This window comes from Scyliorhinus torazame, chromosome 2, assembly GCF_047496885.1.
Source record: "Scyliorhinus torazame isolate Kashiwa2021f chromosome 2, sScyTor2.1, whole genome shotgun sequence".
NCBI lineage: Eukaryota > Metazoa > Chordata > Chondrichthyes > Carcharhiniformes > Scyliorhinidae > Scyliorhinus > Scyliorhinus torazame.
In genome coordinates this window covers 82,325,156-82,349,345 of record NC_092708.1, presented here as the reverse complement: position 1 = coordinate 82,349,345, position 24,190 = coordinate 82,325,156, and the positions used below count along the sequence as shown (strand labels likewise).

Below are 24,190 nucleotides of genomic sequence, written 5' to 3'. Positions count from 1 at the left end.
CTGGCCTCCCTTCCCGGCACCAAATGGGCGCCAACCTGCGCATGCGCGAGAGATGGTGCAAGAGGGAAGGGGCATTGGAACCGGTTCTGGGGGATGTGGGACCAGTACAAACCGGACGTTCTGCACCTGGGCAGGACTGGAACTGATGTCCTGGGGGGGGTGTTTGCTAGTGCTGTTGGGGAAGGTTTAAACTAATGTGGCAGGAGGATGGGATCCAATGCAGGAAGTCGAAGGGAAGTAAAATGGGGACAGAAACAAAAAGCAGTAAGGAGGAAAGTGTAAGGCAGAGAAGCCATCGTCAAAAATCAAAAAGGGCCACAGGGTACAGTGACTGAGGAGAGTTCAGGCCCAGTAATACTAAAAGGAATAAAACGGGAAGTAAAAACATTAATGGAAAGCGACGTAGCAGGTTGTTACATGTCGATATGGGTTCAACAATAAGGAAAATTAGGAGAAAAGTTAAAAGGAAAAATAACTTAGGAGAGATTACTGATAGAAGTATTAAGATTCAAAACTGAGGTATAAAAGCCAACATAAGGGTACTTTACCTGAATGATCGTAGTATTCAGAATAAGGTAAATGAGTTGATGGCACAAGTCCTTGTGAATGACTATGATTTAGTGGCCATTACTGAAACATGGTTAAAGGATGGTCACAACGACTTCCGGTTGCGGTGATGCACTGCTAAGCTGCATGTTTCGGCACCTCCCGTTCCAACGGACTTTTGGGCTCTTATCGGGAGCCCCAACGGAAATTCTTTTCAACCTAACCCAGTGTGGGGTGACGAAGGAAGGAGTCCCCCCCGGGTGTGTATGGAAAGGAGCGGTGGTAGTGGCCAGATTGCGAAGGATCCTTTGGAGCAGCGGCAGAGAAGAGAAGGGAGAAGCAAGATGGCGGCAGATGAAGCCCAGATGGTATGGGGCCCGGACCAGCAGGAGTTTCTCCGACGACGTGTGGAGGAGCTCAAGAAAGAGTTGCTGGCGCCGATGCTACTGGCAATCGAGGGACTGAAGGAAACACAAAAAAAGGTCCAGGCGATGGAGCTCCATGGAGTGAAGGCAAAGGCAGCTGAGAATGAAGATGAGATACAGGGCCTGGTGGTAAAAATAGAGACACACGAGGCACTACACAAGAGGTGCATAGAAAGGCTGGAAGCCCTGGAGAACAGCTCGAGGAGGAAAAACCTACGGATTCTAGGTCTCCTCGAAGGAGCAGAGGGAGCTGATGTTGGGGCTTATGTGAGCACGATGCTCCACACACTAATGGGAGCTGAGGCCCCAACGGGCCCCCTGGAAGTGGAGGGAGCGTACCGGGTCCTCGTGAGAAGACCAAAGGCAGGTGAAACACCAAGAGCATTAGTGGTGAAGTTCCATCGCTACAGGGACAGAGAGATGGTACTGAGCTGGGCCAAGAAGGCATGGAGTAGCAAATGGGAGAATGCGGTGATACGTGTGTATCAGGACTGGAGTGCGGAGGTGGCGAGAAGGAGGGCAAGCTTTAACCGGGCCAAGGCGGTGCTCCATCGGAAGAAAATAAAATTTGGGATGCTGCAGCCGGCGCGACTGTGGGTCACGCATCAGGGCAAGCACCACTACTTCGAGACGGCGGAGGAGGCATGGACATTCATCCAAGAAGTGAAACTGGACTAGATTTGAGAGTTTGATGTCTGGAGAGAAGCAGCGAGGTGGTGGTACAGAAATGTAAAGTGGGGAAAGGGGAGGGCTATTGTACAGCAATGTTGGACGGGGAATTTTTCTCCCCCCGATGGGGGGGACACGAAGAAATGTGGGCGCCGGTGGGAAAAGGGACAGGGGAGGGGAATGAGGGAACTGCGCCATAGGGGGTGGGGCCGAGAGGAAAGCCCGGGTATTTTCCCGTGCTATGGAAATTATAGCGGGAAAACGGGCGCAGGAAGGAAGGGAGCCCCACACGCAGGGAGGTCAAAGAGTGAACGGGGGAAGCCGAGGTCAGCCAGAGTTAGCTGACTTCCGGAAGCAATATGGGGGGAGTAATCAAGCTAGAGGGGGATCTAGCGGGGGGGGGGGGTGGATTAACTGGGTTGCTGCTGCTGAGTGCAAGGGGGAGCTGGTAAGAGATGAGGTGGTCGGGGCGGGAAGGCGCTGTCTGGGGGACAGACGAGTGCGCGGGACCTGGATGAGGAGATGGCCTAAAAAAGAGGATGGCTAGTCAACGAGGGGGGGGGGTGGTGAATGGCCCCCCAATCCGGCTGATCACCTGGAATGTGAGAGGCTTAAATGGGCCGATTAAGAGGGCACGGGTGTTTGCGCACTTAAAGAGACTGAAGGCGGACGTAGTCATGCTCCAGGAGACGCACCTGAAGGTGGTGGATCAGGTTAGACTAAGAAAAGGATGGGTGGGACAGGTATTCCACTCAGGGTTGGACGCGAAAAACAGAGGGGTGGCAATATTGGTGGGGAAACGTGTATCATTCGAGGCTAAGAACATAGAGGTGGACAGTGGAGGCAGATATGTGATGGCGAGTCGCAGACTGCAGGGCGAGGCGGTTGTGCTGGTGAATGTATATGCCCCGAATTGGGATGACGCGGGATTCATGAAGCGAATGCTGGGACGTATCCCGGACCTGGAGGTGGGAAATTTGATAATGGGGGGGGCACTTTAACACAGTGCTGGATCCAGGGATAGACCGGTCCAGATCCAGGACCGGGAGAAGGCCGGCAGCGGCCAAGGTGCTTAAGGGATTTATGGAACAAATGGGGGGAGTGGATCCGTAGAGATTCGCCAGGCCGATGGCTAAAGAGTTCTCTTTCTTCACCCACGTCCATAAGGTATACTCCCGGATAGACTTTTTCGTTTTGGGAAGGGCACTGATCCCGAAAGTGTCAGGAACGGAGTACTCGGCCATAGTCGTTTCAGACCACGCCCCGCATTGGGTGGATCTGGAACTAGGAGAGGAAAGGGAGCAGCGCCCACTCTGACGACTAGATATGGGACGACTGGCGGACGAGGGGGTCTGCGGAAGGGTGAGGGAGTGTATTGAGCGATACCTAGAGGTCAACGACGATGGGGAGGTTCAGGTGGGGGTAGTATGGGAAGCGCTGAAGGCGGTGGTTAGAGGAGAGCTGATCTCCATCAGAGCCCACAAGGGGAAACGAGGGCAAAGAAAGAGAGAGATTAGTAGGTGAAATTTTGAGGGTGGATAAAAAATATGCGGAAGCCCCAGACGAAGGGCTATACAGAGAAAGACGAAGACTACAGACGGTGTTTGACCTGCTGACCACGGGAAAGGCAGAGGCACAGTGGAGGAAGGCACAGGGGATGCAATATGAGTATGGGGAAAAGGCGAGCCGGCAGCTAGCCCAACAACTTCGGAAGAGGATGGCGGCGAGAGAGATCGGGGGAGTTAGGGACGAAACGGGAAATATGGAGCAGAGAGCAGGGAAAGTGAACGAGGTGTTCAAGACCTTTTATGAGAGGCTACACAAGTCCCAACCCCCGAGGGGAAAAGAAGGAATGCTACACTTTCTGGACCAGCTAAGGTTCCCGAAGGTGAAGGGGCAGGAGGTGGCAGGTCTGGGGGCGCCAATCGAGGTGGATGAGGTGATTAAAGGACAGGGGAACATGCAGGCAGGGAAGGCCCCGGGACCAGACGGGTTTCCGGTGGAATTCTACAGGAAGTATATGGATCTGTTGGCCCCGCTTTTGGCGAGAACCTTTAATGAGGCTAAGGAAAGGGGGATGCTACCCCCGACAATGTCGGAGGCGACGATATCGCTAATCCTGAAACGAGATAAAGACCCGCTGCAATGCGGGTCATACAGGCCTATCTCACACCTAAATGTAGATGCCAAACTGCTGGCCAAAGTGATGGCGACAAGGATAGAGAATTGTGTCCCAGGGGTGGTGCATGACGATCAGACAGGGTTTGTAAAGGGGAGACAACTGAATGTTAATGTACGAAGGTTGCTGGGGGTGATGATGACGCCCCCACCGGAGGGGCAGGCAGAGATAGTGGCGGCGATGGATGCAGAGAAGGCATTCGATAGGGTGGAGTGGGACTATCTGTGGGAGGTGCTGAAGAGGTTTGGGTTCGGTGAGGGGTTTATTAGATGGGTCAGACTCTTATATGGGGCCCCGATGGCAAGCGTAGTTACAAACCGGCAAAGATCGGGATATTTTCGGCTACATAGGGGTACAAGACAAGGGTGTCCCCTGTCCCCGTTACTGTTCGCGTTGGCAATTGAACCACTGGCCATAGCGCTGAGTGATTCTAAGAAGTGGAGGGGGGTGCTTAGAGGGGGAGAGGAACACCGAGTGTCGCTCTACGCAGATGATCTACTGCTATATGTTGCGGACCCGGTAAAGGGGATGCCAGAGGTAATGCAGATACTTAGGGAGTTTGGAGAGTTCTCGGGATACAAACTAAATATGGGGAAGAGCAAACATTTTGTAATGCACCCCGGGGAACAGGGTAGGGGGATAAACACTATTCTGTGTTTTTGCTATTTGTTTTTCTTTTCTAGTTTTTGTTGTAAGCTCACTATATTATTTAAATAATGTTTAATGTATAATCCCTTGTTGAGTTGTAAAAACGGAAACATTTTTGTTTGAAAAATTTCAATAAAAAATATATTTTTTAAAAAGGATGGTCACGACTGGGAATTATATATCCAAGGGTATCAAACTATTTGGAAGGACAGAGTGGATGGTAAGGGAGGTGGTGTAGCTCTGTTATTTAAGGATGACATCCAGGCAGTAGTGAGGGATGACATTGGTGCTATGGAGGATAAGGTTGAATCCATTTGGGTGGAAATCAGGAATAGTAAGGCAAAAAAGTCACTGATTGGAGTAGTCTATAGGTCACCAAATAGTAACATTATGGTGGGGAGGGCAATAAACAAATAACTGCTGCATGTAGAAATGGTAGCGCAGTTATCATGGGGGATTTTAATCTACATGTCGATTGGTTTAACCAGGTCGGTCAAGGCAGACTTGAGGAGGAGTTTATAGAATGTATCCGCGATAGTTTCCTAAAACAGTATGAAATGGAATCTATGAGGGAACAAGCGGTCCTAGATCTGGTCCTGTGTAATGAGACAGGATTGATTAATGATATCATAGTTAGGGATCCTCTTGGAAGGAGTGATCACAATATGGTGGAATTTAAAATACAGGTGGAGGGTGAGAAGGTAAATTGAAGGCTTAAACAAAGGTGATTACAATGAGATGAGAAGAGCTAGCTAAGGTAGACTGGGAGCAAAGACTTTATGGTGAAACAGTTGAGGAACAGTGGAGAACCTTCCAAGTGATTTTTCACATTGCTCAGCAAAGGTTTATACCAACAAAAAGGAAGGACGGTAGAAAGAGGCAAAATCGACCGTGGATATCTAAGGAAATAAGGGAGTGTATCAAATTGAAGGCAAAAGCATACAAAGTGGCAAAGATTAGTGGGAGACCAGAGGATTGGGAAATCTTTAGGGGGCAACAGAAAGCAACTAAAAAGTTATAACGAAGAGTAAGATAGATTATGAGAGTAAACTTGCTCAGAATATAAAAACAGGTAGTAAAAGTTTCTACAAATACATAAAACAAAAAAGAGTGGCTAAGGTAAATATTGGTCCTTTAGAGGATGAGAAGGGAAATTTAATAATGGGAGATGAGCAAATGGCTGAGGAACTGAACAGGTTTTTTGGGTCGGTCTTCACAGTGGAAGATGCAAATAACATGCCAGTGACTGATGGAAATGAGGCTGTGACAGGTGAGGACCTTGAGACGTTTGTTATCACTAAGGAGGTAGTGATGGGCAAGCTAATGGGGCTAAAGGTAGACAAGTCTCTTGGCCCTGATGGAATGCACCCCAGAGTACTAAAAGAGATGGCTAGGGAAATTGCCAAATGCACTGGTGATAATTTACCAAAATTCACTAGACCCTGGGGTGGTCCCGGCGGATTGGAAACTAGCAAACATGACACCACTGTTTAAAAAAGGAAGTAGGCAGAAAGCGCGGGTAATTATAGGCCAGTTAGCTTAATTTCGTTGGTAGGGAAGATGCTGGAATCTATCATCAAGGAAGAAATAGCGAGGCATCTGGATGGAAATTGTCCCATTGGACAGACGCAGCATGGGTTCATAAAGGGCAGGTCGTGCCTAACTAATTCAGTGAAATATTTTGAGGACATTACCAGTGCGGTAGACAATAGGGAGCCAAATGGATGTGGTACATCTGGATTTCCAGAAAGCTTTTGACAAGGTGCCACACAAAAGATTGCTGCATAAGATAAAGATGCATGGCATTAAGGATAAAGTAGTGGTATGGATAGAGGATTGGTTAATTAATAGAAAGCAAAGAGTGGTGATTAATGGGTGTTTCTCTGGTTGGCAATCAGTAGCTAGTGGTGTCCCTCAGGGATCAGTGTTGGGCCCACAATTGTTCACAATTTACATAGATGATTTGGAGTTGGTGAATGTGTCCAAGTTTGCAGATGACACTAAGATGAGTGGTAAAGCAAAAAGTGCAGAGGATACTGGAAGTGTGCAGAGGGATTTGGATAGTTTAAATGAATGGGCTAGGGTCTGGCAGATGGAATACAATGTTGACAAATGTGAGGTTATCCATTTTGGTAGGAATAACAGCAAAAGGGGTTATTATTTAAATGGTAAAATATTAAAACATGCTGCTGTGCGGAGGGACCTGGGTGTCCTAGTGCATGAGTCGCAAAGAGTTGGTTTACAGGTGCAACAGGTGATTCAGAAGGCGAATGGAGTTTTGTCTTTCATTGCTAGAGGGATGGAGTTTAACACTAGGGAGGTTATGCTGCAACTGTATAAGGTGTTAGTGAGGCCACACCTGGAGTATTGTGTTCAGTTTTGGTCTCCTTACCTGAGAAAGGACGTACTGGCCCTGGAGGGTGTGCAGAGCATATTCACGAGGTTAATCCCAGAGATAAGGGGGTTGGATTACGAGTCGAGGTTGAGTAGACACTGACTGTACTCGTTGGAATTTAGAAGGATGCGGTGGGGATTTTATAGAAACATAAAATTATGAAGGGAAGAGATAGGACAGATGCAAGCAGGTTGTTTCCACTGGCGGGTGAAAGCAGAACTAGGGGGCATAGCCTCAAAATAAGGGGAAGTAGATTTAGAACTGAGTTTAGGAGGAACTTCTTCACCCAAAGGGTTTTCAATCTATGGGATTCCCTGCCCAGTGAAGCAGTTGAAGCTCCTTCATTAAATGTTTTCAAGCTAAAGGCAGATAGTTTTTTGAAGAATAAAGGAATAAAAGGTTATGGTGTTCGGGCGGGAAAGTGGAGCTGATTCCACAAAAGATCAACCATGATCTCATTGAATGGCAGAGCAGGCTCGAAGGGCCAGATGGCCTACTCCTGCTCCTAGTTCTTATGTTCTTATGTAATTTTGGGCATTTGCTAGCTAGGGTATCAAATATATTTAGCTCATTAGAAGGAATGCTTGGTGTACATTATGCTCTGTATTCTTCATCTTCTCCAGCATTTCGATTATTCAAGGGTCAGAACATGGTTTATGCCACAATTTTACCACAGGACAGGGTGAGGAGGCAGGCCTCAACTGGAGCAGGGACTGAACCCTAAACTATCTGAAACACCATCTAATTAGCACCTCCCCCCATGCCAATATTCTATACTACAAGGAATGAATTAAATTAAAATTTGCTGCCTTCCCACTGGCACAGGGGGTCTATGATTTTAGTGAAGTTTGGAGGAAATTTCTAAGAAACCTTATATGTCTGTCTTCTGGACTGTTGACAATTGTCTCTTTAACTGCATAGTACCATTGGGAGAAGTGTATACAATACATGCTCCACCCACTGGTACCTTAAAATACACGTGCCCTGCAACTTATCCCAAAATGCATACGAAGCAAGCAAATACCCAATTTGGCTTGTCAAAGATCTTCAAGAAAATGCCAGCGGAATGAAAGGGAATGGAAAAAGCAAATTACTGCTGAAATCTGAAACTGAAAGAGAAAATACAGAAAAATCTCAGGAGGTCTGGCAGCATCTGTAGGGAGAGAAAAGAGCTAATGTTTAGAGTCCAGATGACCCTTTGTCAAAGATGCAAGGGAATGGAAGTTGTATCATGATGTTTGGGCATTCCATAGAATCTATCGAATCCCTACAGTACTTAAGGAGGCCATTTGGCCCATTGAGTCTGCACCGACCCTCCGAAAGAGCACTCTACCCAGGTGTACTCCCATCGCCCACCCCAACCGTATAACCCCACATAACTTGCACATCCCTGCACGCTAGGCGGCAAGTTATCATGGCCAAATCACCTAACCTGCACATCTTTGGACTGTGGGAGGAAATCGGAGCACCTGGAGTAAACCCACACAGGCACGGGGAGAACGTGCAAACTCCACACAGTCACCCAAGGTCGGAATGAAACCCGGGTCCATGATGCAGTGAGGCAGCAGTGCTAACCACTGGCACCGTACTGGTGACAGGCATTGGACAGAGGCCCTAATATTTGGGGAACTGATAGTGGTGTCTTGCCCTAGTCACTTATGTTTTTCACCTATTTATAAAAAAAAACATTATTTTAACCACACTTCAAGATTAGAATTACAACTCCCTTGAGGGGCAGTTAAGAGTCAGCCACATTGCTGTGGGCCTGGAGTCACATGTCGGTCAGACCAGGTAAGGATGGCTGATTTCCTTCCCTAAAGGACATTAGAGAACCAAATGGGTTTTTACGACAATGGAAATGTCATTGTCATCACTAGACTTTTAATTCCAGATTTTTATTGCATTCAAATTTCACCATCTGCTGTGACATGATTTAAGCCTAGAACCCAGAGTACACTGGATCACTGGATTACTAGTCCAGTGACAATACCACTACGCCACCACCTCCCCTTATTCAATGAAGTGGATACACAGACATTAGGGACAAATTTTCAAATACTTTAAAGAAAGAAAGACTTGCATTCATATAGTGCATTTCATGGCTTTGGGATGCCTCAAAGCATGTACAGATTTGGAACTCTGCTACTGGGTCAAAATCCTGTAGTATTTCCTGCCCTGGAGGGAAGGATTTCTCCTCTCTGTAATCTACTGCCTGTGCAACAGCCTCCAAGATGGACCTTGTGAAGTTTAGTGCTCTCTCAGCACTTGTTTCAGCCATATTTATCCTTCCAAATGTGTTTTCTGAGGCCAGAATGCACCTCCTTTCAATGGTTCTGGGTGCCTTTAGGTATATGAGAGCCCTGAATTAGGGAGCAGTGTTTTCAAATTATGAGTCGCCATTTGAATCAGCGATGGGGAGCTTTTTTTAATCTCCCAGAAGGTGTGGAACTTTGGAACTCTCCGCCTCAGAAGGTGGAGACGGTGTCATTGAATATTTTTAAGACAGAGGTAGTCAGGTTCTTGTCAAATAGGGGAATGAGAGCAGCACGGTGGCGCAGTGGCTAGCATTGCTGCCTCACGGCGCCGAGGTCCCAGGTTCGATCCCAGCTCTAGCGCACTGTCCGTGTGGAGTTTGCACATTCTCCCCATGTTTGCGTGGGTTTCGCCCCCCTAAATTGCCCCTTAATTGGAAAAAATAAATTGGCTACTCTAAATAGGGGAATGAAAGGTTAGCGGAGGTAGATGGGAAAGTGGAATTCGGAACACAAAAAGATCAGCCATGATTTTATTAACTGGTGGAGCAGGCTTGAAACTGCAGCCAAATCAAGGTGCGATTGAATTTCTGAGTCATTATTTTAAATACAGTTGGATTTTAACTTTTGTAAGGTCAGGTACATTTGGTAAAATGTGAATATTCATCATTGTCTATTCAAATTTAGTCTGACTTCCATGAATGTGTTAGAATGTTACTATCCATACCTTTTCTGTCTTAACACAGACTGATGTGATTATGAATACCGTATTTAGGGATCTAAATCTGAAATCAGGCACAGTTTCTCGAGCAGTTGCACAAATAGCTGGTCCAGAGCTTCAAAAGGAGCTTCATAGAATTAAAAAGACAGAGCTACTATCTTATGGAGAAATATTGAAAACACCAGGATTTAACTTGAGCTGTGAATATGTCTATCACGTGGCATTTTACCCTCAAGTGTTCTTTGGTATAGAAAACGTAAGCACCATTTTTAATACATTATCTATATTTTATTTAGTGAATCCATGAAGTTTTTTAAAATATATCCTGATTAGGATACTGTTCTTTATATTCTTTAAAAGCTTCTAAAGAAGATTGCTGCCAGATGTTTCGAACTTGCGAAAGAAGATGACATTCGTTCAATTGCTATTCCTGTGACCGCTTCTGCACCTCACGCGATCGACCCAAACAAGTTGGCAAGACTATTCATTGAACAATTGATCAATTATGTTGAACTAAATGCAAACTTTAGATTTACCACTGTTCACTTTGTGCTTAATCCAGCAGAATCAACAATGTATGAGGTAATGTAGTCATATAAGCTAAGTTTTAAATTGTTTATTAAAAAGATTTAATTAATAACTTTCTGCGCGGGCAGCAAGGTGGTGCAGTGGTTAGCACTGCTGCCTCACGGTACCGAGGTCCCAGGTTTTATCCCGGCTCTGGGTCACTGTCCGTGTGGAGTGATGCACTATCAATTACGATGAGACGAGAGTCGAATGTAATCGAGGTTTTGTTACACAGAGATGTGTGGCCTCCTACAGCAGCTTACGAAATGGCTGCTGTTCGGAGAGCACACACATTTATACTCTGCCTCCTGGGCGGAGCCAGCGGGCAGGGATCTACTGCCGTACCTGTAGTACAGGGGCCTTATCGTAATACCCATATATACAATATAATACAATAGTGGTGACTACCACATTCACCTCCTGTTAAAAATGAGTCCAGCGGGGGTGGTGGAAAACTATATACATACAGATTGGTTTTAAAATTACAGAGAAGGTTACAAATTTAAACGATTGGGCACCTTGATCTGTTGTTGAGAGTGCCGCAGTGCTGGTGGTGACTCAGGGGTCGGCTTGGTCTTCGGTGACTCCGGGAGTGTGTCAAAATCCTCTTCATTCCCGGGTGGGAGCTAGGGGAGGACGGATTGTCCTGGAGCGGGGACTGCGGTGGTGTCCGCCGGGGGAGGGGAGGGTGTAGCCACTTAAAATGGCCAACTCCCGATTCAAAATGGCGAACGGCAAAGGCTGATGGGAAAATCAGCCAACAGGACAAAAATGAGCAGTTGGCTGTATATTTACCTCTGGAAAGGTCAGACACTATCGATACCAGCAACCATCAGCATAACAAAACACCAGCCATCTGCATACTAATGAGCAATCCCCGCAGGAGCCTACACAAAAGGAGGTGAACGACCACCTCAAAACCACCCATCGATCAGGGAACTGCTCCAGCATTGGAGAAAATCGAACCAAGCGATTGGGACAAAGTCCAATCACTTGGGACCAGGTACAGGGGCCACCCCGAAAGGCGGGAAGCCCCTGGGGACTATAAGAATTGAGCCCCAAGTTCAAATCGCTCTCTTCTCTTCCTCTCCACCTCTTCGAGCTCTTCGTCCTGCCCTGGTCATCCAGCAACAATGAACCAACATTGACCGTGACCAGAGCAGTGAAGATCGAATCGTAAGTTTATTTCAACGCTCGCTACGAGATGGGCGCTCCTAGCTACCAATCTGTACCAACTTCGAATCCCACAGGCTCAGAATCCGAAAGAAAGGCCATTTGTTTCCCTGACCTGGTGGGCCAGTTCCAAGTTAAGTATAGGCCTGTTAGTTGTAGAAGTAGCTTAAACGTAGAATTTGTGCATGAGCAGTGATTACTGTGTATAATAAATGTGCTTTGATTTAAATCTTACTAATCGGTGTATTGGATTATTGATCATTACTCGGACTTGAACCATGTGGCGGTATCATAAAGATACCTGGCGACTCAAGAGCAAAGGTGATAAAACAGAGCAATTGAACGAAGGCAAAGTTAGCAACATTATTTGGCGACTTCCTGACGGGACCCGATCTAGAAGTGGAAAACCACTCCGGGAGAACCGAGAATTTGAATTAGAGATCCAATTGGAAACAGAAAACCACAAGTGTTCAAGCAGTTCTGATCAATACTGAATTCAGAAGTGTGTGTATGCATGCGTAACTAACAAGGTGATAAGGTAAAACTGATAGTTTTTTTGTTGCGACAAAACTGTCGGAAGTTTGTATATCGGAAAGTAGCGAAAGCCGTACCCGTATTTGCAGCACCGCCTTCATACCCCTGTCCCAAATTTGAAGAGCAGTATTCGGATTAATACCCCTGTCCCAAAATTTGAAGAGCAGCATTCGGATAGGAAAGATGGCAGTGCAGGCAATGCAGCGCCTAATGAACCCAGAGGAATTTGTGGTCGCAGCGACCAGCAGCAGTAGAGTGGGACAATGTCCCATTTGGGAGGAAGAGATCAGGAAATATCTCAAAGGGAAAGGATGGCCCCTTTGGAATGAATTCTGTGACAACGAGGAATCAGGTCCCGGGAGTATAGGACATACTTGGTGGGAGAACCTGAGCGAGATCCACAAAAAGAGCTTAGCGAAAGCTCGCAAGCTGATGGCAATCATGTCCTGCTTGGCAAAATTGCGAGGCACAGAGGAGGTCATGAGGATGCTCTGGAAAGAAGTTGAGGGCATACATCGAATGAGTAAGGTCGATGTAAGCGAGGTAGAAAAGGAGAATTTGGAATTGAGAAGGAAGTTGGCAGCAAAAGATGTAGAGGTGGAGGATGCCAAAAGGGCACACCAGTCTTGCCTGGCGCACCTAAGCAGCTTCCAGTCCCAGTATGAAAAGGACTATCAGGACACGCAACGTGCAGTCCTGGTACGTGAGGAAACGGAAAAACAGGTAGAAGCATTACAGAGACAGTGCAGCGATCTAAAGGCAGCATTAAGAGCACTCCATGCTGCCACCACAGAACAAAGACAAAGCACGCTAGATCACGCAAAGTGCCGGAAGCAGATTGCAGAGCTGCAATCGCTGCTTTCTGTTCAGAAAGGTTTCCAGGAAACCTTTGGAGACAAATTAGATCAGGAAGACGGCCCTGATTGGGAAGAGTTGAATGAAACAGCGTAGAGATATGTTCAGGGAACATGTGCGCAAGGAAAGCCACAAAAAAGGAAAGCGCCCCAACCCCCCACGCAGCAGATAGTTCAAGCTCCAATGAACCCTGTAACCACCCACCGCACAGCCACATCGGACGATGCGGAATTTTTATACTCCACCCCCTTAACAGTGACCCAATTACGGGACGCGTGCGATAAGGTCACACTGTTCCTCCCCACCTCAGACCCCCACCATTTCTTTGCCACAGTCAAGCATCAGGCGACCATGTACGGCCTGGAAGAGCGAGAGCATGTAAAGGTCACGGTTTTAAGTTTAGACCCTTCAGTAGCAGCAGCCCTTCCCGACCCACAGAAGGAGGCACCCTTGCAGAAATGCATCCTGGATGCGATCGGGTATAACCGGGGTGACCCCGTAGATGGCCTCAACAAATGTAGGCAAAAGAAATCCGAGCACCCCACAGCGTTTGCTGGACGCCTGTGGATTCACTTTGCAGCAGTCTTTGGAGACTTAGACCGGCCCATTTTTCCCCAGACAACATGGCCAAATGGACCCGCACCCTTATCTCCCATGCCACAGAAACAGGACAGAAAGCCTGCGCGAGTTATGATCCCTCAGAGGAGGCCCATAACGAGAAGTGGGTAGTGAAAAGATTATCCCGCGCTTGGGAGCAATCTATACAAAGTAAACCCGCAGTCAAGAATCCTGAGGAAAAGCAGGCCGGAGCAGATATGCAGTCAGTAAAAACACACCAGAACCCCGCATGGGCGAATGAAGGAAAGAACAGCCCCCCACCCAAGTCACAGGAGTGTTACAACTGTGGACAGTTGGAACACTTCGCAAGAGAGTGCAATGCCCCTAAAAAGCCACAGAGAGCCCAGCAGGCGGGCACTCCGAGTAAGAAAAAGACAGAGCCCATTCATAGTGTTAGCGCCCGTTCAGATCAGACGGACCTGACCGGAACGGACTGACGGTGTACGGGCTCCCCCAGTTGGGTCTGCGACACCCTTTGGGATATGTTCGGACGACCGGTAGTTGCAGCGAAAATTCGGGGACAGCTCATCGAGTTTCTATGGGACACAGGAGGGTCCCGCACCACAATAAATTCCTCCACCATGTTTCAAAAAGACACGTTGCCCACTATAGCCACCATCACCCTCAGCAGCTTTACAGGCCACTCACAGCAGGGACACATTACAGCCCCTGTACCCATTCAAATCGGTAACATTACCACCAAGCACCCTGTGGTTTTAGTTGACCTGCTCCACACAGCAGAGCACATTCTGGGAATTGATTTCATTAATTCCCATAATCTTTCATTCGATCCAGTCAACCAGTGTGTCTGGAAGATGGCAAAATCTAAAAGAGCTCCCGCAATGATCAACATAGGAGAGTACGTGAACAAAATTAGCGCAGTAGGCGAATTTTAGTTCAACCCGACCACGCTTAGTACGGACAAACAGGTTAGGGCAGTCCTGCAAAAGAACAGGGCAGCATTCGTGACCCACAAGCACTACTGTGGACGGATGACTGGCTCTGTACAAATAACAGGACCTGACCCTAGACCCCAAAAACAGTATGGATTTCCCCAAGAGGCAGAGGGAGAAACCTCCAAGGTAATAGAAAGCTTATTAGAGCAGGGAGTACTTAGATCAGTAGCCTCCACTAATAATGCCCCGATTTGGCCAGTGAGAAAGCCCGATGGATCATGGCAACTGACCATCGATTACCGGGAACTCAACAAAGTCACCCCCGCAGCAGCCCCCACAGTAGTCACAAGTCCCGAGACCATGCTCAAGCAGGGACTCCATACCCGATTCTTTACGGTTTTGGATGTCAGTAATGGATTCTGGTCCATTTCATTGGCAAAGGCATGCCAGTACAAATTTGCCTTCACCTTTAAAGCACAGCAGTACACGTGGACATGCCTGCCACAAGGCTTCCACAACTCCCCCTCCATTTTCCAGCGACAGCTGGCAAATGGTTTAGCCAAATTCTCTCGCCCCGAATGTCTGGTGCAGTATGTAGATGACCTACTACTCCAGACAGACACCAAGGAAGAGCACATTGAGCTTCTGTCCGAACTCCTGGAACTCTTACACTCAATCGGTTGTAAAGTCAACCCCAAAAAGGCCCAGATTTTGGAAGATAAAGTGATATATTTGGGAACAATTATCACACATGGTAAACGCGAGATCGAGCATAAAAGGATTGACTCCATTGCTAAATTGCCCCTTCCCCAGAACGTTTCAGCCCTCCGGTCGTTTTTAGGATTGGTCGGCTACTGCCGAAACCACATTGACGGTTTCGCCAGCAAGGCAGCACCCCTCTCAGACCTCCTAAAGAAAGGAGCCCCCTGGGAATGGTATCCGCAACATCCGGATGCTGTGGACACTTTAAAACAGGCACTCATAGCAGCCCCCGCACTACAAGTTCCAGACCCGCTTTCCCCTTACGCCATAGAGGTAGCGACCACAGACCGCACCCTTTCGGCCGCCCTCCTCCAGGAACGGCACGATCAGTTAAGGCCCGTAGCTTACGCCTCCAGAATTCTAGATGCTGTGGAGCAGGGATTTTCAGCCTGTGAGAGGCACCTGCTCGCAGTATTTTGGGCAGTTCAGTATTTTTCGTACATTACCGGACTGAACCCCATCACAATTCTCACCGAGCACACCCCCACCCAACTTTTACTGGACGGACGACTCAAGGACGGTACAGTAAGCCAGATTAGAGCAGCTAGATGGACCCTTCTCTTGCAGGGACGGGACATAACTGTTAAAAGGACAAAGACACACACCTACTTAGCCGACAATTTACAGTACCCCGGAACCCCCCATGAATGTGAGATTGTCCCTCCACACCACAACACAGGCCCCTTTATTGCGAAAACACCCCCCAGAAAGATAGGTAGTTCAACCCAGAGCCCCCAGCACACGGACATGTGTGAGCCCATAAAGATCTATATGGATGGATCTTCCACAGTCTTGGATGGGAGCCGCATAACAGGTTGCGGTATCTATGTCGAGGACGCGCCCTTGAGGAAATATCGTTAAAACTTCCAGGCCACTTAGGCACGCAGGCAGCAGAACTCGCGGCCATCGAGTATATAGTGGAACACCAGGATTCCTTCCCCAGCCCAGCAGACATATACTCGGACAGCCTCACGGAATTTCTGCCCCTGTGGAAAGCAAGAGGATTTGTTTCCGCAGACGGAAAACCCCTCCCCTCGGCCCCATTGCTCCGTCATATTTTACAAAAAGCCCAGAACAGGACTTTTGGGATAATCAAAGTCCGCAGTCACCATCGTTCCTCCCCCCCCTGGAAATGTGAAAGCCGACGCACTGGCTAAGGCAGGTTCCAGGCATGGATACCTTTGGACACCCCCCGAAAGCGCACCAGTGAGTGCAATTCAGGTCTCACAGACAAACATCGAGGATCTAGTGGAGGCCCAGAAGCGGGTCAGCAATCTCACGGAGATTGTAAAAGGAAAATATCCAGCACCCTATGAGAGGCTTAAAAATACTCTGACCACACATGACGGTGTGGTGTTAAAAGACACCCTTTATGTGGTTCCTGAACAATACAGGAATCAACTGAGTGGTTTGTTCCATGATGGTCATGGACATCAGGGAATCGATCCCACTACAGCCCATCTCAAGCAGCTTTGTTGGTGGCTGAATTTAAAGGAAGATGTGAACCATTACATCGAGAATTGTCTTATCTGCGCCCAGAATAATCCGGACAGATATGCCAAAAAGGCTCAACTCAGCCACACCCGACCCGTTAATGGCCCCTGGACTAACCTCCAGATTGGTTTTATAGGACCATTGCCCCCTTGCAGGAATGGCTATAAACATGTACTTGTGGTAATTGACACATTTACGAAATGGGTGGAAGCATTCCCAGCCTGCACAAACGCAGCAAAAACCACAGCCACGATTCTAACCCACCACATCTTTACAAGATGGGGACTTCCCCGCAGCATTGAATCCGACCACGGTTCCCATTTTACGGGACGTGTCATGCAGAACGTCCTCACGATATTTGGCATCACCCACATAGCATACCACCCACAGTCGAGTGGTATCGTGGTGCGCATGAATCGGACCCTAAAATCCACCCTCAGAAAAATGGTCCAGCAGAACAACACCACTTGGGACTCAGTTCCCCCGTCTGCGCTGATGTTTTTGCGTAACACAATTTCTACTTCCACAGGTTACACCCCACACACTCTCATGACCGGACGCCCCATGAAAGGCACAGAATATTTATTAGGTTTAGACTTGACAAGCCCCGAAGTGACGGCCCTCACACACGAGAAAGCAGTGGAGCAATTAGTTGAAAATGTTAAAACGGCTCAGCTAGCAGCCGCAATAAAATTGGGCACCAGAAAGAAACAGAGCAAGGCTTGTTTCGACAAGACAGTGCATGCGACCGAGTACAGTATAGGACAGCAAGTTATGGTCTCCGTATATAACCCCAGCTCATTCCTGTCACCAAAATACTCGGGTCCGTACTCCATTGGGGACAAAGTAAGCCCTTCCGTATATAAAATATATTATCCCAACGGTAAGACTGCGTGGTTCCATATCAACCAGCTGAAGGCATATGGAACACAGTCGAACCACGCACAACATGTCATGCTCGACGCAGTACACCACGCCCCGCCCGCAGCCAATGTAACTCTACCATCCCCCAACACGTCCAGCCCAGCCACGGACTCGACCTCGACTCCAGCCCCGAAATATACACTCCGCCCCGGAACGCCCACAGACTGCAGCAGCAGAGACAGCGACTGTGACTCGGACGATAGCCACAGCACGCCTTCCTACTATCCCCATGCAACAGGACCCGCACCCAGCGACTCTGACCATGATCCAAGTGATCCCATCATGATTACTTTCCGAAACAAACCACACCACCGACCACCGAACTACCATGATGACCCCGATTCTGTCCCCACACAGCTAGACACCAACTATTGGCACCGAGATAACTCGTTCCGACTCGTCCGCAACGACGAGAGCGACTCCACCTCACACCAAGAATAGTTAGAGGTTCCCAGTTTATTGTTTTGTAATGCATGTCCCTGTTTGACATAGCGCCCTTAGAACTGTCAGTAAAATTTTTTTGCATAGTTATGGTCAGTGTAGAGGCCATAAAAGAAGTGCCCCCCCCCCCCCCCCCCCAGGTCAGGGAATGGAAAGCAACATAGTTATGTGATCCTTCACGCTTCATGTTAGGATCACAAGGAGGGTGTGTAGCCACTTAAAATGGCCAAATCCCGATTCAAAATGGCGAACGGCAAAGGCTGATGGGAAAATCAGCCAACAGGACAAAAACGAGCAGCTGCAGGTTGGCTGTGTATTTACCTCTGGAAAGGCCAGACACTATCGATACCAGCAACCATCAGCATAACAAAACACCAGCCATCTGCATACTAATGAGCAATCCCCGGGAACAATAAGCAACATTTAGACACACAAAGCAAAACCAGACTCTTCGGCGCCAGCAGGAGCCTACACAAAAGGAGGTGAACGACCACCTCAAGACCGCCCATCGATCAGGGAACTGCTCCAGCATTGGAGAAAATCGAACCAAGCGATTGGGACAAAGTCCAATCACTTGGGACCAGGTACAGGGTCCGCCCCGAAAGGCGGGAAACCCCTGGGGACTATAAGAATTGAGCCCCAAGTTCAAATCGCTCTCTTCTCTTCCTCTCCACCTCTTCGAGCTCTTTGTCCTGCCCTGGTCACCCAGCAACAACGAACCAACATTGACCGTGACCGGAGCAGTGAAGATCGAATCGTAAGTTTAATTCAACGCTCACTACGAGATAGGCGCTCCTAGCTACCAATCTGTACCAACTTCGAATCCCGCAGGCTCAGAATCCGAACAAAAGGCCATTTGTTTCCCTGACCTGGTGGGCCAGTTCCAAGTTAAGTATAGGCCTGTTAGGTGTAGAAGTAGCTTAAACGTAGAATTTGTGCATGAGTAGTGATTACTGTGTATAATAAATGTGCTTTGATTTAAACCTTACTAATCGGTGTATTGGATTATTGATCATTACTCTGACTTGAACCACGTGGCGGTATCATAAAGATACCTGGCGACTCAAGAGCAAAGGTGATAAACCAGAGCAATTGAACTGAGGCAAAGTTAGCAACAAGGGTCGCGCCGGGGCAGGGGGAGGTGTGTGGGGACCCAGCTGGTGCCAGATCCCTGAGGGAGAATGTGGCTTGGTGGCCGTCGAGGTACGCTACGTAGGCATACTGTGGGTTCGCATGGAGTAGCTGTACTCTCTCAATCAACAAGTCCGCCTTGTGGAGCCGCACATGCTTGCGGAGGAGAATGGGTCCTGGAGCTGCCAGCCATGTTGGGAGCGAAACCCCGGGGGTGGACTTCCTGGGGAAGGCAAAGAGATGTTCATGAGGGGTTTCATTGGTCGCGGTGCACAGGAGTGACCGAATGGAGTGAAGTGCGTCAGGGGAGGACCTCCTGCCAGCGGGAGGTCGGGAGATTTCTGGACCATTGGGCCAGCTGGAAGGCCCTCCAAACTGTCCCATTCTCCCGCTCCACCTGCCCGTTTACCCTGGAGTTGTAGCTGGTCGTCCTGCTTGAGGCAATGCCCCTGTTGAGCAGGAACTGGCGCAGCTCCTCGCTCATAAATGAGGATCCCCGGCCGCTGTTGTCGTAGGCGGGGAAACTGAACAGAGCGAAGATGGTGTTGAGGGCTTTGATGACGGTGGCAGACGTCATATCGGGGCTTGAGACGGCGAAGGGGAATCGGGAATACTCGTCGACCACATTAAGAAAGTACGTGTTGCGGTCGGTGGAGGGGAGGGGTCCTTTGAAGTCCACGCTGAGGCGTTCAAAGGGGCGGGAGGCCTTCATCAGGCGCATGGCCTGGCTGGTAGAAGTGTGGTTTACACTCCGCACAGACCTGGCAGTCTCTGGTGATAGCAGATACGGTTGAAGGCCTGGTGAGCCTTGGCCGTCGGTGGGAAAGCGGTGGATTGAATGCGTGGGACCCATTGGGCGTAATACCAGGCATCGTTTGAGGGCCTTGTGGCAGTGGGGGAGGGGAAGTTCCATGAGGGGGTGCATGCGATCGGGGTCGGGCCCTAGAACTCCGTTCTGAACAACATAGCCGAGGATGGCTAATCGGTTTGTGCTGAACACACACTTCTCCTTGTTGTAAGTTAGGTTGAGGAGTGTGGCGGTGTGGAAAAATTTGGAAAGGTTAGCGTCGTGGTCCTGCTGGTCGTGGCCGCAGATGGTGATGTTGTCCAGGTACAGGAAAGTGGCCCGCAGCCCGTACCGGTCAACCATTCGGTCCATCTCCCGTTGGAAGACCGAGACCCCGTTGGTGACGCCGAAGGGAACCCTACGAAAATGGTAAAGGCGGCCGTCTGCTTCAAACGCAGTGTATGGGCGGTCCGCCTTACGGATAGGGAGCTGGTGTTAGGCAGAATTCAGGTCCACTGTCGAGAAGACCCGGCACTGTGCAATCTGATTGACCATATCAGATATGCGTGGGAGGGGGTACGGTCGAGCTGCGTGTACCGATTGATGGTCTGACTGTAGTCAACGACCATCCTGTTTTTCTTCCCGGTTTTCACCACTACCACTTGGGCTCTCCAGGGGCTGTTGCTGGCCTCGATGATACCTTTCCGCAGCAGCCGCTGGACTTCAGACCTGATGAAGGTCCTGTCCTGGGCGCTGTACCATCTGCTCCTGGTGGCGACGGGTTTGCAATCCGGGGTGAGGTTTGCAAACAGGGAAGGCTGGTCGACCTTAAGGGTCGCGAGGACGCAAACAGTAAGGGGTGGTAGGGGCCCGTCAAATTTCAGGGTTAGGCTCTGGAGGTTGCACTGGAAGTCCAGGCCGAGTAGCAAGGCAGCACAGAGGTTGGGGAGGACGTAGAGCCGGAAGCCGCTGAACTCTACGCCCTGGACAGTGAGGGTGGCGATGCAGTACCCCTGGATCGCCACGGAGTGGGATCTGGAGGCCAGGGAGATTCTTTGGTTAGTGGGGTGTACCGCGAGGGAGCAGCGCCTTACCATATCGGGGTAGACGAATCTCTCAGTGCTCCCAGAGTCCAGAAAGCAGGGTATCTTGTGACCCTCGACCTTCACCTTTGTCGAAGCGGTCGCGAGGTTGTGCGGTCGAGACTGGTCGATCGTGACCGAGGTTAGACGCGGCTGGTCGGCGGCGGTTGCAGGCGATGAGCGGTCCGATGAGGTGCCCGATGGGCAGGGGTCCTGAGGCGGGTAAGATGGCGGCTCCCACGGGCCGTACGTGTCCTGGGGCAGGCAAGATGGCGGCGCCCTCGGGCCGCACGTGTCCTGGGGCAGGCAAGCTGGCGGTGCCCACGGGCCGCACGTGTTATGAGTGGAGCAAGATGGCGGCGCCCACGGGCCACACGTGGTCTGAGGAGAGGAAGATGGCGGCGCCCACTGGCCGCACATGGGGGGTGCCGGGACAATAGCGGCGATTGAGCGGGCCTGGCACATTGCAGCAAAATGTCCCTTCTTGCCACAGACCTTGCAGAGCGCGCTCCGCGCCGGGCAGCGCTGCCGAGGGTGTTTTGTCTGCCCGCAGAAGTAGCACTTGGGTCCCCCGGGGTTGGTTGGCTGTCACCCGTCGCAGGCGTGGGGTTGGCTGAAGGCGGTCGCTGGTGGGGTCCACAATGGGGTGGCCACTGGCGGTCTCCACGATGCACGGGGGTGGGAAGTGCAGTCGGGGGCATAAGCCTGTACATTGTGTGAGGCGACCGTGAGCGAGAGCGCTAGTTTCTTGGTCGCCGCGAGGACAAGCGTGGCCCCTTCTAAGAGGCGCTGGCGGATTTAGTCAGACCCTATGCCCGTAACGAACGTGTCTTTCATTAGCAGGTTCGCATGTTCATTGGCCGAAACGGCCTGGCAGTCACAGTCTCTCACCAGGGCGAGCAGGGCACACCAGAAATCTTCCACAGACTCATCGGACGTTGGTGCACGTGGATGGGAGGTGCCTGGCGTAGATCTTGTTGGTCTGCTGAGCGTAATTCTCCTTCAATAGCGCCATGGCCTCTGCGTAGGTAGGCGCGTCCTGGACGAGGGGAAAAACGTTGGAGCTCAGCCGCGTGTACAGAATCTGGAGCTTCTGTGCTTCTGGGATTGGGCGCAGACCCGCTGCATGCTTCAAAGCAAGCTAGCCAATGTTGGAAGTCCTTTTTAGAGTTGTCTGCTTGAGGATGCAGCTGCAGGCGATCCGGCTTGATGCGGAGATCCAACTCTGAAAATCTCTGTGTAATAAATTGATGCACTATCAATTACAATGAGACGAGAGTCGAATGTAATCGAGGCTATATTACACAGAGATGTGTGGCCTCCTACAGCAGCTTACGAAATGGCTGCTGAACTGAGAGCACACACATTTATACTCCGCCTCCTGGGTGGAGCCAGCAGGCAGGGATCTACCCCCGTACCTGTCGTACAGGGTCCTTACCGTAATACCCATTATATACAATATAATACAACAGTGGTGACTACCACATGGAGTTTGCACATTGTACCCATGTTTGCATGGGTTTCGCCCCCACAACCCAATGATGTGTAGGTTAGGTGGATTGGCCACGCTAAATTGCCCCTTAATTGGAAAAAAAAACTTTCTGCTAACAATTTGTCATATAATTACAAAATATGCTGAAATGTGTAATTATGTAGCTGACCTGCAATGGTGCGGCTTATGTCTGAACCAGTTGGGCTGATGTTGTATGTATTATGCTTGTTTTTGCCAGTTTATAGGTTGTGTGGTATACATTCAATCTCCATGTGTTTGTTCTACTGTTAAGGATGTGGAATTCCTGTTTAATATTTGTCTCCAGTGAGTGGACTGAAAGCTGACTCTGCCTTGCTCAGTATACTAAAGTGGCTTGCGCAGTTAACAAGCAAAGATCTGCCCCCTCCCCACCTGACTAACAACCACAAGTACCTGCCTACATGTTGCTTGCAGCAGCAAGGAATTTATTTTGCCTTGATGAGCTGCGTATGGAGGCATGACCATCAAAGACACCTCACCCCAGTCAGTGACAGGTGGTCCGAGATTCGTTTTTTATTACCCAGAGGAGCATAGCAAAAGAGTAGGCAATTTAGCTCCAAAAGCCTAGTAATGGGACTCACGAGGTGGCAATGATTAAATTCCCCGTGAGCCTCGCCGAATGCGAGCTCCCCCGTTAAAGCAGGCGGGGATCCCTTAACCATGAAGTGTTATCTTCTGTATCATGTCGGCCAGTTTGACAGGAAGGACCCGGCTGGGTTCTTTCATGCAATTAATAATAGTTATCGTAAACCTTTATTTTTTTCTAACAACTCAGTGTGCGCTCCATCATGGTCTACAAAATTGGCAACGAGGGTTCAACGAGGTTTGAACTGGTTTGATGCTGCCGGCGCTGCTACTCTGTCGGTTAACCTGTTGGATAAAGTTTGGAGAATTTTCCTTTGCCATGTCTCTGTTCTGAAGATGATGGGCGCGATTCTCCGAGGCCGCGCCGATTGGGAGAATCGCCAGCCGCGCCATTATATCGCGCGACGTTGGTCCGACGCCATCCCGCCATTCTCCCAACCGGCGAGAACAGCCCCGTCGGGTTCTGCGCCGCGCCAGCCGGAGAATCCCCCGAGACACTCACAACGGCGATTCTCTGGTACTCCCGCTATTCTCCGGCCCGGATGGGCCGAGCGGCCGCTCCGACACGACAGGTTCCCGCCGGCGCCGTCCACACCTGGCCGCTGCCAGCGGGAACTGGAACTGTGCGGGAACGCTGGGAGGGGGGGGGGGGGGGTGCGGCCTGTGGGAGGGGGGGGGGGAGGGGGTTTCCTTCACCGGGGGGGGCCTCCGATGGGGTCTGGCCTGCGATCGGGGCCCACTGATCGGCAGTCCGACCTCTCTAAAGAAGGACCTCCTTTCCTCTGCTGCCCCCAAGATCCATCCGCCATCTTCTTGCGGGGCGGCCTCGAGGAGGACGGCAACTGCGCATGCGCGGGTTGGTGCCGGCCAACCTGCGCATGCGCGGGTGACTTCATTTACGTGACGCCAGCCGTGTCATCTACGTGGCGCCGCTTTTTACGCGGCACCAAGGCCCAGCGCGTGTAAAATACGCGA

At 49.9% G+C, this 24,190-nt stretch overlaps 1 protein-coding gene across 1 annotated transcript in view; it reads left to right on the top strand.

Moving 5' to 3' along the window:
• Nucleotides 1-24,190, top strand: part of parp9 (poly(ADP-ribose) polymerase family member 9) — a 148,800-nt gene that overhangs the window by 77,767 nt on the left and 46,843 nt on the right. The window contains exons 7-8 of the mRNA XM_072473177.1: nt 9,861-10,091; nt 10,196-10,417. Coding sequence (XP_072329278.1) covers nt 9,861-10,091; nt 10,196-10,417 — 453 coding nt within the window. The remainder of the gene's footprint in view (nt 1-9,860; nt 10,092-10,195; nt 10,418-24,190) is intronic.